Here is a 16,819-nt window from a genome sequence, read left to right as displayed (position 1 = left end):
GCTTCCCTCTGAGGTCGTTTGAAGGTCACGTGACCAACGAAACCATGTGCGTACATGGAAAAACTCTTATCATAAGTTGAGCTATACCACTCTCATTTTTAACAAAGATGCACTTGACAACTTTCTTGTAGTGTGTCCACTTCAAGTTCTGCGTCGACGTCATCGTCAGTATCGACGTCATCAAGTGTGTCCACCTCAAGTTCCGCGTCCACATCATCGTCAGCATCGACGTCATCAAGTGTGTCCACTTCAAGTTCTGTGTCGACGTCATCATCAGCATCGACGTCATCAAGTGTGTCCACTTCAAGTTCCGCGTCCACATCATCGTCAGCATCGACGTCATCAAGTGTGTCCACTTCAAGTTCCGCGTCCACATCATCGTCAGCATCGACGTCATCAAGTGTGTCCACTTCAAGTTCTGTGTCGACATCATCGTCAGCATCGACGTCATCGAGTGTGTCAACACCCACTTCGACTAGTGTTTCAACACCAACGTCAACAAGGTATCAGAAAATTCTTAAATTCACTGTTAACATTTTAATTTCTGAATTCAAATTTAACCGTCTAAAATCTAAGTTTGTTTAATAGGTAATAGGTATCCATTTTCGTCCTTTTAAATCATTTTCTGTTGAAGTAATCTCTTAAACTAATATATAAAAGTTGTTTTTAATGGCAATGCCCCTTTTTTTTTCTTTTCAGTGTGTCTACTTCAAGTTCGGTGTCAACCTCATCGTCGGCATCAACGTCATCGAGTGTATCAACTTCGTCAAGGTAATAAAGATTATGGTTCTTTAAATGAATGTTGCATAAGGTCGGTTTATTTTACGGCTGCAATATGGGGCTTACACTGTCAAAACTTTTTTAGTCGAGGTTATATGATCAACATTTCTCTCACTTCAAATTAGTTTGCAAATTTTTCATCAAAACCTTTAAAATCAGTTTCATTGAAGATTTAAAGTATTCTGACTTAGACTATGAAATGTTTGTGTCGTGTGGTAACAATCTCGTGTTGTGTTTCTAGCGTGTCGACATCAAGTTCTGTATCGACATCTTCGTCGGCATCGACGTCATCGAGTGTTTCAACACCCACTTCGACTAGTGTGTCCACACCAACTTCCACAAGGTATTTCTCTTATAATCTAGTTTAAAGTTAATTTCCCGTCCTCCAAAATGCAGTAGGAGCTGAATTTATACATGAATGTATAAAAATATATTTAGCTTTCCGTTGTACTTTAAAACATGACGAAAGTATTTAATTCGTTCATTTATGGCAATAAACGGTCTTCGTTTGTTTTAGTGTCACGAATGTTTTTTTCTAACGAATAAGATGAAAATAATCTTAAATTAGTTATACTTATTGATAACATCATATCTTGAAACCATTTAGTGTGTCCACTTCAAGTTCTGTGTCGACATCATCGTCAGTATCGACGTCATCAAGTGTGTCCACTTCAAGTTCCGCGTCGACATCATCGTCAGTGTCAACGTCGTCATCGGTATCGACGTCATCAAGTGTGTCCACTTCAAGTTCCGCATCGACATCATCGTCAGTGTCAACGTCATCCTCGGTATCAACGTCATCAAGTGTGTCAACACCCCACTTCGACGAGTGTGTCGACTTCGTCAAGGTAATGAAAATAATGAATGTTTCTTGTAAAGCACTTTTCATTCTTTTTTCGATCAATAATTTTCGACTTAAACGTATTGTGATTGTATTTAAGTAATAATGTTGTAAAAATATTATTTAGAAGGCCAAAAAGTTATAAACTTTTAAAGAGAAAACAACGGTTTCGACGTGTTGTCGTCATTAGGGTTAAAAAGCCGTCCTTAATATATTTCGTTTTTATACTCAAGTTATTCTCGAAGGGAACAACTGCGCAACAAACAATTAAGTTGTTTGTTAAAAAGTTTAAAGTTGGGCTTCTTTGTTGGATAATTAGTCCCTCGATGATCTTTCTCTTAACTGTAATAAGTGGAGGGTGTATTGGTTTTATTACCTTTGATATTGCAACTATAACACGCACGTAGTATAAGTGACTTACAATACAATCGTTTCTTTTTCAATTGTCTCCACGTCAAGTTCTGCGTCAACATCAAGCTCTGTGTCAACGTCATCATCGGTATCGACGTCATCAAGTGTGTCAACACCAACTTCGACTAGTGTGTCTACACCAACTTCAACAAGGTATCAGAAAATTCCGTTAACATTTCAATTCCCGATCTCGAATCCTTTGTTGAATAGTTAACGATGATCATACACAAAACACTTTCAGCTGTGTTCATTTGCTTCCTTTTAAATTACTTCCTGTTAAAGTGATCCCTTAAACTTATATGCAAAAAAGTTGTTTTTAATTGCAACGCCCCTTTTTTCTTTTCAGTGTGTCCACTTCAAGTTCGGTGTCAACCTCATCGTCAGTATCAACGTCATCAAGTGTGTCAACTTCGTCAAGGTAATAAAGATTAAAAACCCACATCTTCCCCTAAATGGTTGTTTAAATAAATGTTGCATAACATCGGTTTATTTTACACTAAGGCTGCAATATGAGGCTTTCAACGTCAAAGCTTTCGTGGTCGAGGTAATATGATCAACCACATTTTTGATCAAAAACTTTGAAATCAGTTTTATTGGAGTTTTTAAGAATTCTGGCTAAGACGATGAAATGTTTGTGTCGTGTGTTAAGAATCTCGTGTTGTGTTTTTAGCGCGTCAACATCAAGTTCTGTATCGACATCTTCGTCGGCATCGACTTCATCGAGTGTTTCAACACCCACTTCGACTAGTGTGTCCACACCAACTTCGACAAGGTATTTCATGCAGTTAATATCTTAGTTAATATCTAGGTTTATTACATCCATTTTGAAATCACTGGTGATCCTTGCAATCTGATTGGCTCTCAGCAGTGCGATTTATTCACGAATCGCACTTTTTTTTGCTCTAAATCGCATCTTTTTTCAGCCAATGAGAAAGTAACAGTAAAACAAAACAACCAATCAGATTTAATGGAATGCAAAAGTAACTAATCAAATTGCAGGGAGATTTTATGAGAAAGAAAGCCATTGTCTATAATTGTTTAGTGAATTTTTAACTTTTGTTTCCAAAATCTTGCTTTAAAAAATAGATGAATTTAATTACTTTCAGTTTCTGAATGACAATAATGAGTTCTTTCAGGCCTAAGACCTACATTTGAGGAAGTTTCTAACTTTCAGTGTCATTTTGACAAATATTTTGGCGATTTTTCTTTACCTTTTGCACAAGATCCGTGTGATCCCGAGTCCATCAAAATATAAACAAACGAAAACCACACAACAAATATAGAGCCAACACAAGAAGTATAGGTTTCCATTTCGCACTACGCGCTCGTTTGATTTTGAAATCACGCGTATGATTTCAGACCAAATTGCACTCCACTCAGTTCAATTACCAATATTAATGTCTTAGTTAATATCTTATCCTCCAAATGCAACAGGAGTTGAATTTATATATGTATATATTTAATTACCTTAATTTCTACTTATTAATATGAATTAAATATCCAATTCGTGCGTTTTCTGGCAATAATCGGTCTTACTTAGTGTTACGATTTATTTTTCTATAGAATAAAATAAAATTTTTAAATTAGTTATACTTACTACTATCTTGAATTCTTGTAGTGTGTCCACTTCAAGTTCCGTGTCGACATCGTCGTCAGTATCGACGTCATCAAGTGTGTCCACTTCAAGTTCCGTGTCGACATCGTCGTCAGTATCGACGTCATCAAGTGTGTCCACTTCAAGTTCCGTGTCGACATCGTCGTCAGTATCGACGTCATCAAGTGTGTCCACTTCAAGTTCCGTGTCGACATCGTCGTCAGTATCGACGTCATCAAGTGTGTCCACTTCAAGTTCCGTGTCGACATCATCGTCAGTATCGACGTCATCAAGTGTGTCCACTTCAAGTTCCGTGTCGACATCGTCGTCAGTATCGACGTCATCAAGTGTGTCCACTTCAAGTTCCGTGTCGACATCGTCGTCAGTATCGACGTCATCAAGTGTGTCCACTTCAAGTTCTGTCTCGACATCATCGTCAGCATCGACGTCATCAAGTGCGTCAACTTCAAGTTCTGTCTCGACATCATCGTCAGCATCAACGTCATCAAGTGCGTCAACTTCAAGTTCCGTGTCGACATCATCGTCAGTATCGACGTCATCAAGTGCGTCAACTTCAAGTTCCGCGTCGACATCATCGTCAGTATCGACGTCATCAAGTGCGTCCACTTCAAGTTCTGTCTCGACATCATCGTCAGCATCAACGTCATCAAGTGCGTCAACTTCAAGTTCTGTGTCGACATCATCGTCAGTATCAACATCGTCGAGTGTGTCAACTTCGTCAAGGTAATCAAGATAATGACTGTTTCTTTAAATGCACTTTTTATACTTTTTTTTCTGCTAATATTGTTCGACTTTAAAATATTGTGATTGCATATAAGTAATAATTTTGTATTGTTTTATTACCTTTGATATTGCAACTATACCACGTACATAGTGTAAGCATAGTGACTTAAAATACAATTGTCTGCTTTTTAGTGTCTCCACGTCAAGTTCTGCGTCAACATCAAGCTCGGTGTCAACATCATCATCGGTATCGACGTCATCAAGTGTGTCAACACCCACTTCGACTAGTGTGTCTACACCAACTTCAACAAGGTATCAGAAAATTTTTAATTTCACTGTTTAAATTTTAATGCCTGATCTCGAATGTTACAGATTTAAGTCTAGGTTCTTTGAATAGTTACCAAGGAATTATACCAAAACACTATCAGCTGTATGCATGTTCTTCCCTATTAGTCATTTTCTGTTAAAGTAAAACCTTAACCTGATATGATAAAATATAAGTTGTTTTCAATGAGAATGAATGTTTTCTTTTCAGTGTGTCTACTTCAAGTTCGGTGTCAACCTCCTCGTCGGTTTCGACGTCATCGAGTGTATCAACTTCGTCAAGGTAATAAATATTAATGTAACCGAAACCAATTGTGGCATTGCACGCATTTTAGGCATCCTACTGATGAACGGTTACGGCAATTAGATATTTTCAGGAGCGCCATTACGTTCATGGTCTGTCCCCTTAGAATTGTGGTTGTTTAAATGAATGTTGCATAAGATCGGTTTATTTTGCGCAAAGGCTGTAATATGGCGCTCACACCGTCAAAGCTTTCTTGGCCGAGGTTATATGATCAACTTTTCTTTCACTTCAAATTAGTTTGCAAATTTTTCATCGCAACCTTTGAAATCAGTTTCATTGGAGATTTAAAGTATTCTGACTAAGAACATGAAATGATTGTGTCGTGTGGTAACAATCTCGCATTGTGTTTCCAGCGTGTCGACATCAAGTTCTGTATCGACATCTTCGTCGGCATCGACGTCATCGAGTGTTTCAACACCCACTTCGACTAGTGTGTCCACGCCAACATCGACAAGGTATTTCATGTAGTAAAACATTAATATCTAAATTAATATCAAAGTTAATATCTTAGTAAACATCTTATCCTCCAAATGCAACAGGCGTTAAATTTTTTATGTATATATTTAATTATCTTTCAGTTCTACTTTTAAATATGACTCATTGTTAAATGTTCAACTCGTGCGTTTTATGGCAAGAATCGGTATAACTTGGTATAAGGATTTATTTTTCCTATAGAATAAGATGAAAATAATCTTACATTAGTTGTACTTATTTCTAACGTCCTATCTTGAACCCTTTAGTGTGTCCACGTCAAGTTCTGTGTCGACATCATCGTCAGTGTCAACCTCGTCATCGGTATCGACGTCATCAAGTGTGTCCACTTCAAGTTCTGTGTCAACATCATCGTCAGTATCGACGTCATCAAGTGTGTCCACTTCAAGTTCTGTGTCGACATCATCGTCAGTATCAACGTCATCAAGTGCGTCCACTTCAAGTTCTGTGTCAACATCATCGTCAGTTTCAACGTCATCGAGTGTGTCAACTTCGTCAAGGTAATCAATAGAATAGCTCTTTTTAAATAAATGCATTTTTAAGCCTTTTTTTTACTACTGTTGGTATTTTTGGTATTGTACGTAGCGTTCTATAATTAAAGAAAATTCTATAGCTTATAACGATTACCACTTATGCAAGAAGTGTACGTGACTGAAAATACGCTTCTTTTTTTACTTTTAGTGCATCCACTTCAAGTTCTGCGTCGACATCGTCGTCAGTGTCAACGTCGTCATCGGCATCGACGTCATCAAGTATGTCAACACCCACTTCGACAAGTGTTTCAACACCAACTTCAACGAGGTATTAAATAATTCTGAGATTTACAGTTTCATTTGAAGCTCTTAGCCACAAAATTTCGTTTATCGAATGGTTATTTTGAAAAAAAAAACTTTTCAAATCTCCAAACTAGATACAATATTCATTTTTCTAGACTTTCACTTTAAATAACCCCTCACTTGATAAGATGGAAGTTGTTATAAAAGTAATCTTTCTCTTTGCTATTTCAAGTGTATCCACGTCAAGTTCCGTGTCAACCTCGTCTTCAGTTTCAACTTCATCAAGTGTGTCCACTTCGTCAAGGTAGTGAATGTCATTGTTTTTGACACTTGGCTTTGCAAGTCCGCATGTAGGCAGTTTCCACTGTCTGAGAAAGTGTTTTTTGACCGTGATAATTTTTTTAAAGGTTTCGTTTCTTCCCACGTAACAAAGAGTAAGAAAATTTATGATCAAAGATCTGGAAATATGAAATAGTTTGATAATTTCTTAATAATGTTTTAAATACTTTGCATCAGCAAACAGTTCGGTTCTTATTTTACTAAAGCAAGTAGACTTTCCCAGTGTATGCAGCTCCCAGTTTTTGCTAATTTTCTCCCGATTCGTTTCTAGCGTTTCGACATCAAGTTCTGTTTCAACATCGTCGTCCGTATCGACGTCATCAAGTGTGTCAACACCCACTTCGACAAGTGTGTCAACACCTACTTCCACAAGGTATATAAAAACCTTTGTGTCAATCACCAGGCTAACGAGTAATAGTAAAACATCAAACAACAACAACAACAACAGCTAAATACAAATACGTTGACTTTATTCCTTGTATAAAGTTAATTTCCTGTCCTCCAGATGTAATAGTGGTTAAATTTATATATGTTTCTACATTTTTTATCTTTTAGTTCTACTTTTGAACATGATGTAAATATCCAATTCGTGCATTTTATGATAATAATCTTTCTTATTTTGTTTTGTTGGCACGGCTAATTTTTTTGAAAGTTTAAGCTAAAAATAATCTTAATTAGTTATACTAATTGATGGCATTATACCTTGAAACCTTTTAGTGTGTCCACCTCAAGTTCTGTGTCGACCTCATCGTCAGTATCAACGTCATCAAGTGTGTCGACATCATCGTCAGTATCGACGTCATCAAGTGTGTCCACTTCAAGTTCTGTGTCGACATCATCGTCAGTGTCAACGTCATCAAGTGTGTCGACATCATCGTCAGTATCGACGTCATCAAGTGTGTCCACTTCAAGTTCGGTATCGACCTCATCGTCAGTATCAACGTCATCAAGTGTGTCCACCATCGTCAGCATCGACGTCATCAAGTGCGTCAACTTCAAGTTCTGTCTCGACATCATCGTCAGTGTCAACGTCATCAAGTGTGTCCACTTCTTCAAGGTAATGACAAAAATGGCAGTTTCAATAATGGTGTATGATAACGTTAAGTAAAAACAAAATATTATTTTTGTTCCATATATTTTTTTTAACAACATTTGGTTTCCTCACTTTACAGTAAAATAATTTCGAAGATTACTTCTTAAGATTTTGTATCATAGATTTAATGTTCAATTTATGCGGATGCAAAAGCCTTAAATCGCCTGTTACTTGCAACACACTGTACTGCCCTGTCATAGATTAAGCTCCGTAAAATATTGACTTGGATCTAAATATTACTCTTGTTTTTTCCTTGTAGTGCTTCCACTTCGAGTTCTGTGTCAACATCTTCGTCTGTGTCAACTTCGTCATCGGTATCGACGTCCTCGAGTGTGTCCACACCTACTTCGACTAGTGTGTCCACACCAACTTCGACAAGGTATTGAATGATTCTAAAACAAACAGTTCATACTCATTCATTCGTGTGCTACAAATCTAACATTCACAATTTTTTTTTATTTATGTACCCTTTTTCCTTTACTAGATTTTCTTCGACATTGATCATACATAATACATTTGAAAGTGTTTAAACAGCAATCATTTGCTTTATTCTTTTAAGTGTGTCCACTTCAAGCTCCGTGTCAACCTCATCATCAGTTTCAACGTCATCAAGTGTCTCAACTTCGTCAAGGTAACGAACATCAGACTTTGCTTACTTTAGGCCGTAGTAAGGCTTATCGCACAGTCAGGGTTTCTTTGATCGGGGTTATATGATCAAAGTTCTCCTTAACACACGACAAAACGAAAATATTAGCTATACAAACAAAAAGTTTGATCCAAATTAATTTTGACATTGCAAACGTGCCCGGAAGGTAACAGAACGAGTCAAATGAACCTGCAGGCACTTGGCTTGTTTATTGATGATTTTAAAAGAGATCGATTCCTGACTTTTTACTTATAAAAAAAAACATGAAATTTCGCGTGGTAATAATATTTCGTTTTCGTTTCCAGTGTGTCGACATCAAGCTCTGTTTCGACATCGTCGTCAGTATCGACGTCATCGAGTGTTTCAACGCCAACTTCGACAAGTGTGTCGACGCCAACTTCGACAAGGTATTAAACTTAATTGTTAATAGTTAATAGTAGTTTCCATGAAAGCGAATATATGAAATATCATTGCAGTTTCTGTACTACTATGTGTGAAATAAATGGTAATATATAAAATGTATTAATAGTTTAAGTGAAGATAGAAATTTATAATCGTGACCTGCAAATTGCAAACTTGCAACTGTAGTTGATCATCAATGAAGCTGATAAAAAGTAATCTTCCTTTTGCTAGACATTTTGTCTGAATGTGACCTAAAAAGCAAATAATTTCATAAATTCTCCACATAAAGTTTTTCTAAAAACTGTTAACCATTATTCTTTATATTAATATTGTAATTTATTTTGTTTAAGTATCTCAACTTCAAGTTCTGTGTCGACATCATCGTCAGTATCGACGTCATCAAGTGTGTCCACTTCAAGTTCCGTTCGACATCATCGTCAGCATCGACATCATCAAGCGTGTCAACTTCGTCAAGGTAATTCACCAATATAATAAATATAGAATAGTAATTCATAGATGAATCTATTTTGAAAAAGAAACGACCATAAAATCTTCGAAACTGTGCACCCTTGCCAGCGTTGTTCAAGAAGTCAATGTACCTTTGGCGAACGTTTTATAAGAACAATTGATATTTTTCGTTTTATTCGGGTCCGCATCTAGCTCCACCCTCTAATTAGTTGGTAGCTGTTTCTAAATTTGGGATTTATTATTTTCCTATAGTTCATTGTCAACATCAAGTGCTACTTACTCCACTTATTCACCATCGACATCAATTTCTACCTCGTCATCAGTACCTACTACTTCATTTTCATCAAGTTCTTATTCCTCATCGTCGATCTCATCATCGAGTGTGTCCACTACGTCAAGGTAATAAACAGTTGGTAACGTTGCCTAAAAGTTCGAAGCGAAAAATTATTTCTTTACTATTTTTCTTTTGTAATTGACATATAGCTTTCTAGCCGCAAAATATAATAGGTGTGCCGGAAACCAGTACCTACTATGCTCATCATCAGATGTTCCTACAACAGAAGAAAGTCTCCGAAAATGCAGATTCGGTTAAAACGCACAGGACGTTAAAAACATATTGTTTCGTTAACATTTTTGCAGTATATCGTAAATTAATATTAGTAAATAATGTTTTGAAGCATTATAAATAAATAAATAATAAATGAATAAATTAATGTTTCGAAACGTTGGCTACACTAATTGAAGCTATATTTAGGAATTCGATCTCTCAAGTATTATATCAAGTATTATTTGTTTGTTTGTTTTGATTTACCTAGAAATACATTGACTCAAAATGCATCAAATATTTTTACCGCCGTTTTCATGGGAGATTATTAAATAACTTTCTTGGCTCAGATAAGCGATGAACTGCCAGCAAGGTCTAGCGTTATAGGTTGCAATGTATTGCTTACTTTATTCCTTTACACCATTTATAATCGTGACATGCAAATTAAAAAAACCTGCAACTGCAGTTGATCATCAATGAAAAAGTAATCTTTAAAACTTATTTACAACTTCACGTTCCTTAAAGTTGTGACTTTTTTGTGTCTCATCTTCAAGTTCTATGACGTCATCGTCAGTATCGACGTCATCAAGTGTGTCCACGTCAAGTTCAGCGTCGACATCATCTTCAGTATCGACGTCATCAAGTGTGTCATCTTCGTCGAGGTAATAAACGAAGTTTGGCTTAAATTAATTGCGAATGAAGAAAAAAGCTGATAAGCTTCTATTAATATTTTTGCTCTGGTAGCTAGCTGTCTACATTAAGCTTCTGTACTACTGGCATTTATTCCAAAGAAAAACCTTAGAAAAGTTTCGCTTCCCTAAGTAATATTTTCGCAAGTTGGGCAGATAGCCGTTCGCAAAACAATTGTCGACATTTTAATTTAAGTAAGAACGATGTTTTGAGCGTTCTTGATGTTAATATGTATTGTAAAGTGAAGATTTCCTATAACGTCATCTTTTTGCCAAAATTAACCAGTAATATTTCGTTACCATAAATGGTTAGTGGCTCAAAAAGTAGCCGCTAATAAACTATATTTAAGTCGGAAAACGTTTTTAGAGTGTATTTGTTATTAGTGTGGTAACGATCTTCTGTTCGTTTTCAGTGTGTCAACATCAAGCTCTGCGTCAACATCATCCTCGGTATCGACGTCATCGAGTGTGTCAACACCCACTTCGACTAGTGTGTCCACACCAACTTCGACAAGGTATTGGAGAATCAATAAACAATAGAACTGTATGCAAACTTTATGGAAGATAAAATTATAGGTAGCACTAGCTTTCCTTAACTCCAAATCTAGAAAAGGCTGGTCATCGAGAGAGCCAACAAAAATTAATCTTCAAATGTGTACACTATGTTTCTCTTTCTAGCTTTTCACAAGTAGCAAATACTAACAGTTCTATATTTTTCATTTTGTTCCATCACAAGTTTACACGCAGCCCTGAATTTGGGGATTACAAATATATAATATACGAATGTCTTGACCTTTATTGAATCGCATGTGAAAGGAACATAAAATCATATCATATATAATTTTGTAGAGCTTCACAAAAGAATTCTCTTCATTTGTTTTCTATAACTTCATTTCTTTCTCTTCTCCTTTTAGTGTATCAACTTCAAGTTCTGTGTCGACATCGTCATCAGTATCAACATCATCAAGTGTATCAACTTCGTCGAGGTATGATGCGTCAATGAATTGTCAACTTTATTTGATAATCAAATAAAGCGAGTGACTCGTTGACTTAGGGATGCCATGTTTGTACTCCATGGAAACATTCCCACCACTAGACACTTTTTTCTTGACGGTCCCTTAAATAAAGCTTTCAAAGATAACACTTGATCTTGAATCCTTTCAGTGTTTCCACATCAAGTTCTGCGTCAACATCGTCCTCGGTATCGACGTCATCGAGTGTTTCAACACCCACTTCGACTAGTGTGTCCACACCAACATCGACAAGGTAAATCAGAATATTGAAGTTAACGTCACTTAGTTCAAACTTTTTCCAAATAAAATAAATGCTGTAATTTTATACAAACACATTTTAAAAAAAAACAACCAACAAAGTCGTTAGAGCGCCTCCTAAGTTTACTTTCAGTTCATTTTCCTGACCTCCAAATCTAATACAAGCAAAACTTCAGTTTTATAAACTCATTTATCGTAACAAACAGGGGCAGGGTAACTTAAAAAAAATTAATAGGAAAAAAGTTTCGATGTTTACATCTCAATCGAAACGAATTTGAAAATATAAAGTATCGTGTTCTACGATAATAATAAATATTGTTCCCTTTAAGTGTGTCCACTTCAAGTTCTGTGTCGACATCATCGTCAGTATCGACGTCATCAAGTGTGTCGCGTCGACTCATCTGTATCACTAAGGCACAATAGCGCACATCATCGTCATACGACGTCATAAGTGTGTCCACAAGTTCAGCGCACATCACGTCAGCACGACGTCATCAAGTGTCAACTTCAAGTTCCGCGTCGACATCATCGTCAGTATCGACGTCATCAAGTGTGTCAACTTCGTCGAGGTAATAAACAAAGATTCGCTTCATTTAATTGCTAATGAAGAAAAGAACTCATAGGCTTCTATTGATTGCTCTGGTAGCTAGCTGACAACATTAAGCTTCTGTACTACTGGCATTTATTTCAATGAAAAACCTTAGAAATTTTAAACTTCCGTAAGTAATATTTTCGCAAGTTGTGCAGAAAACCGTTTACAAAAAACAGTCAACATTTTAATTAAAGCAAGAACAATGCGTTCTACACATAATTACGATGTTTGAGCGTTCTTAATGTTCATCTGTATTGTAATGTGAAGATAATAAAAAACGTCATCTTATTTCGTTACCATAAACGGCAGCCGTTACCTCAAAAGGCAGCCGCTAACAAACCATATTCAAATCGGAAAACGTTTTTAGAATATATGTGTTACTAGTGTGGTAACGATCTTCTGTTCTTCGTTTCTAGCGTGTCAACATCGAGCTCTGCGTCAACATCATCCTCGGTATCGACGTCATCGAGTGTGTCAACACCCACTTCGACTAGTGTGTCCACGCCAACATCGACAAGGTATTATAGAATCAATGTCTTGACCTTTATTGAATCGCATGTGAAAGAACAATTAAACAACTCATATAACATATAACTTTGTTGAGATTCACAAAAGAATACTCTTCAGTTTTTTTTCTATAACATCATGCTTTTCTCTTTTGCTTTTAGTGTCTCAACTTCAAGTTCGGTGTCGACATCATCATCAGTATCAACATCATCAAGTGTGTCAACTTCGTCGAGGTATGATGCATCGATAAACTTTCAATTTTTTTTATAATCAAAAAAAGCGAGTGACTTGTTAACTAAGGGATGCTAGTATTGTACTTCATGGGAACATTCCCACTACTAACCACTTTTTCTTGATGTTCCCTTAAATAAAGCGTTTATAGATAATACTTGATCTTCGTTCCTTATAGTGCTTCCACGTCAAGTTCTGTGTCCACATCGTCGTCAGCATCGACGTCATCGAGTGTTTCAACACCCACTTCGACTAGTGTGTCCACACCAACTTCGACAAGGTAATTCAGATGATGTGTTTTTATACCTATACTTTTCTTTTAGGAGAATAGATTTTCTTATTTGTCGTAAGGGTGCGTCTTTAGGTTAGGTTTCCTCGCCTCCAAATCAAATACGAGCAAAAATTCAGTTATATAAACTGCTTTATCGTAAAAAAAAAAGCCAAGGGATAAATTTAAAATACAAAACCTTTCGTTGCTCAAATTTCCACTGAAATGAGTTCGCAAATATAGTAAAGTGTTTTACGATAATAATCAATATTGTTTCCATTCAGTGTCTCAACTTCAAGTTCTGTGTCGACGTCTTCGTCAGTGTCAACATCATCAAGTGTCTCAACTTCGTCAAGGTAATGAAGAGCATAGTTTTTCACCTCAGATAACAGGCAAAACTTTTAGAACTAATCTTAGTAACAGAGGCAATGATCGTTTCCTTGACTTACCAAAAGTTATAATTAAACTGTACTTTTGGTATCTTTCTTCATTTTTTCCTTAGTGTGTCCACCTCAAGCTCTGTGTCGACATCATCATCAGTGTCCACGTCATCAAGTGTGTCAACTTCGTCAAGGTAATGAAGAATATGGTTTTACTTCCGAGAATTCTTATCATGAATTCAGCCAAAAAAATTCTGGAAATATATATGAGGACTTCTTCTCTATATTTTCATAATAACACACTTTTACTCGACATCTTCGTCAGTTTCAACGTCATCGACTGTGTCCACTTCGTCAATAAAAAAAGACCAACTTGTTATATCGTGTTGCCTCGGTCCCCTTACTTCCTTATCAATAGCATGGAAGTTCAATAACAGAAGTTCTTATTATCATAATAATAATAATAATAATAATAATAATAATAAAAATGTTCGTTTTCCAGATTATCGTAAAACGAAATTTAAAGTGTTCTTAAAAAACTCATTAATAATTCATAAAGAAAATACAAAAGAAATTAATGTTAAAAGAGATGTCTTTATATCTGATAAAGACACGGTTAAAATTTACGTCCAATTTTCTAGGCGAAAAGAACCCCAAATCTAAATATTATGCAAGAATGAGTTGATCTAAATCAGAAAATTTTAAGCCGTTCAATAAATTCAGTCGTGTTTTTCAGTCAACTCCCTCGTGTTCTAGATTGATGAAAAGAATATTTAAAATATTCATAATGACATCAATCTTGTTTTGTGTTAGTTCCTTGAATTTCCATGAAATTTTGTGTCGACATCATCGTCGATGCTTGCGATACCGAGTGCAGGAACATCGTCAATTGACGATACTTGAATCTTTTTATTCGATCGAGTTTAATTTGTAATAACAGCTGCTTTATTGCTATAATCTTTCTTCGTATCTTTTAGTGTGTCCACTTCAAGTTCAGCGTCAACATCATCGTCAGCGTCCACTTCAAGTTCAGCGTCAACATCATCGTCAGTGTCCACGTCAAGTTCGGCGTCAACATCTTCGTCAGTGTCCACGTCAAGTTCGGCGTCAACATCTTCGTCAGTGTCCACGTCAAGTTCGGTGTCAACATCGTCTTCCGTGTCGACGTCCTCAAGTGCGTCAACTTCGTCAAGGTAATAAGGATTGAAGTTTGTTTTATAACTTTGGTGTAAATTACTCATGAAAATCAACAGCATTTTAGCTTTTCTCGTTTTCTATAGTCTACATTCATCTTCCCGGTCTCCACATTTTAAAGGTGCCGGAATTCTACTTTTATTGTTCTGGTAGAGTGTCAGTGACAATTTGAAGTGATTATGTGCAATGCTTGCTTGTTGACTTGTATAAAAAAAGTTAAGCTTTTCTTAGTTAAAAGTTAACTTGCAATTAAGCCGCTGCTTGCAGAAAAGCGTCAACAGTTACACGTTTTGTTGTTGTTGTTTTTGTTTACATTATAATGAGTTTCAGCGGGTTTGTGTTGTTAATCTATATTGCAATGTGAAGATTTCCAAGAAACGTTTTTCTATGCAAAAGTTTACCCGCTCTCTCGCTTATCGTTCGTTACCATAAACGGTTAGCTGCTTGAAAGCAACCGCCATATCCGTTCTGCACAAGATAATTAAGTCATTTTTCTTAGTAGGAAATAGCTGGTATAAGTCGAAAAGAGTATTTGACAGATATTTGCCACTGATTTAATTTGATAACGATCTTCTGTTCGTTTCTAGCGTGTCAACATCAAGTTCTGTGTCAACATCATCCTCGGTATCGATGTCATCGAGTGTGTCAACACCAACTTCGACTAGTGTGTCCACGCCAACTTCAACAAGGTATTAGAAAATCGACAGATCAGTAGATCGTTTGGAAACATTTTCAAAGAACTAGCTTTTCTTTAATACGCATCACTGAGGCCTAAACAGATCCAACAAATTAATCTTCAAAAAATATACTTTGTTTCTCTTTCTAGCCTCTTATAAGCAACATTTCTCCCTATTGATGTAAGTTGTTAAAAAATAGTCGTATCGCTCTTTGATGGTAATCGATTTTCTTCCCTTTATTTCCAGTGTGTCAACTTCAAGTTCTGTGTCAACATCATCGTCAGCATCGACGTCATCAAGTATGTCCACTTCAAGTTCTGTGTCGACATCATCGTCAGCATCGACGTCATCAAGTGTGTCCACGTCAAGTTCGGCATCGACATCATCGTCAGTATCGACGTCATCAAGTGCGTCCACGTCAAGTTCGGCATCGACATCATCATCAGTATCGACGTCATCAAGTGTGTCCACGTCAAGTTCGGCATCGACAACATCGTCAGCATCGACGTCATCAAGTGTGTCCACGTCAAGTTCCGCGTCGACATCATCGTCGGTATCGACGTCATCAAGTGTGTCAACACCCACTTCAACTAGTGTGTCCACGCCAACCTCGACAAGGTAAAAAAGAACTAATAGATGTTTTAATTCTCGATAGCAATTTTAGTTTCTGGACTAGACTAATAAACTTATGTAAACGATGCCCAAGTGTTCCTTGTAGAACACTTATCATACATGAGGCTGAGAATTTACAATCTATCTTCCAAAGTATGAAGAATTTTTGGCTGTTTAGATGTTCACACGTTCTATCTCTTCACAGTGAATTATTACATTTATAATTGAATTTCTTTTCCTGTAGTGTGTCAACTTCAAGTTCTGTGTCGACATCATCGTCAGTTTCGACGTCATCAAGTGTGTCAACTTCGTCAAGGTAATAAAGAATCGTGTGGATATCTACAATTAGTCGTGAAAAGCGAACTTATACAACTTTAACTGTTAATCAATTATAGTTCGACTCACTGTTTCGCTTAGTTACTATAAAGTTCATCATCGTTTTACCTACTTTTTAAGAAATTAATCTCAATACATGTGATATCGATATTTTGTTTCGTTTCTAGTGTGTCAACATCAAGTTCTGTTTCAACCTCGTCGTCAGCATCGACGTCATCGAGTGTGTCAACACCCACTTCGACTAGTGTGTCCACGCCAACTTCAACAAGGTATTAGGAAATCGACAGATCAGTTAAAATGTTTT

General features: G+C 36.5%; 2 protein-coding genes across 2 annotated transcripts in view; both read left to right on the top strand.

Moving 5' to 3' along the window:
* Positions 1 to 16,819, top strand: part of LOC144630139 (uncharacterized) — a 96,383-nt gene that overhangs the window by 44,782 nt on the left and 34,782 nt on the right. The window contains exons 51-53 of the mRNA XM_078488432.1: positions 15,922 to 16,185; positions 16,424 to 16,495; positions 16,683 to 16,784. Coding sequence (XP_078344558.1) covers positions 15,922 to 16,185; positions 16,424 to 16,495; positions 16,683 to 16,784 — 438 coding nt within the window. The remainder of the gene's footprint in view (positions 1 to 15,921; positions 16,186 to 16,423; positions 16,496 to 16,682; positions 16,785 to 16,819) is intronic.
* LOC144630824 (uncharacterized) lies at positions 2,542 to 10,357 on the top strand. The gene is made up of 16 exons (XM_078489185.1): positions 2,542 to 2,576; positions 2,703 to 2,804; positions 3,651 to 4,370; positions 4,563 to 4,682; positions 4,906 to 4,977; positions 5,352 to 5,453; positions 5,739 to 5,990; positions 6,172 to 6,291; positions 6,499 to 6,570; positions 7,591 to 7,662; positions 7,958 to 8,077; positions 8,258 to 8,329; positions 8,650 to 8,751; positions 9,097 to 9,221; positions 9,467 to 9,613; positions 10,313 to 10,357. The coding sequence occupies exons 1-16, from the start codon at positions 2,542 to 2,544 to the stop codon at positions 10,318 to 10,320; spliced, it is 2,241 nt and encodes a 746-aa protein (XP_078345311.1). The 3' UTR covers positions 10,321 to 10,357.

This window comes from Oculina patagonica, chromosome 11 (assembly GCF_052425735.1).
Source record: "Oculina patagonica isolate OP01 chromosome 11, crgOcupat, whole genome shotgun sequence".
NCBI lineage: Eukaryota > Metazoa > Cnidaria > Anthozoa > Scleractinia > Oculinidae > Oculina > Oculina patagonica.
This window is presented reverse-complemented; position numbering and strand designations above follow the sequence as displayed.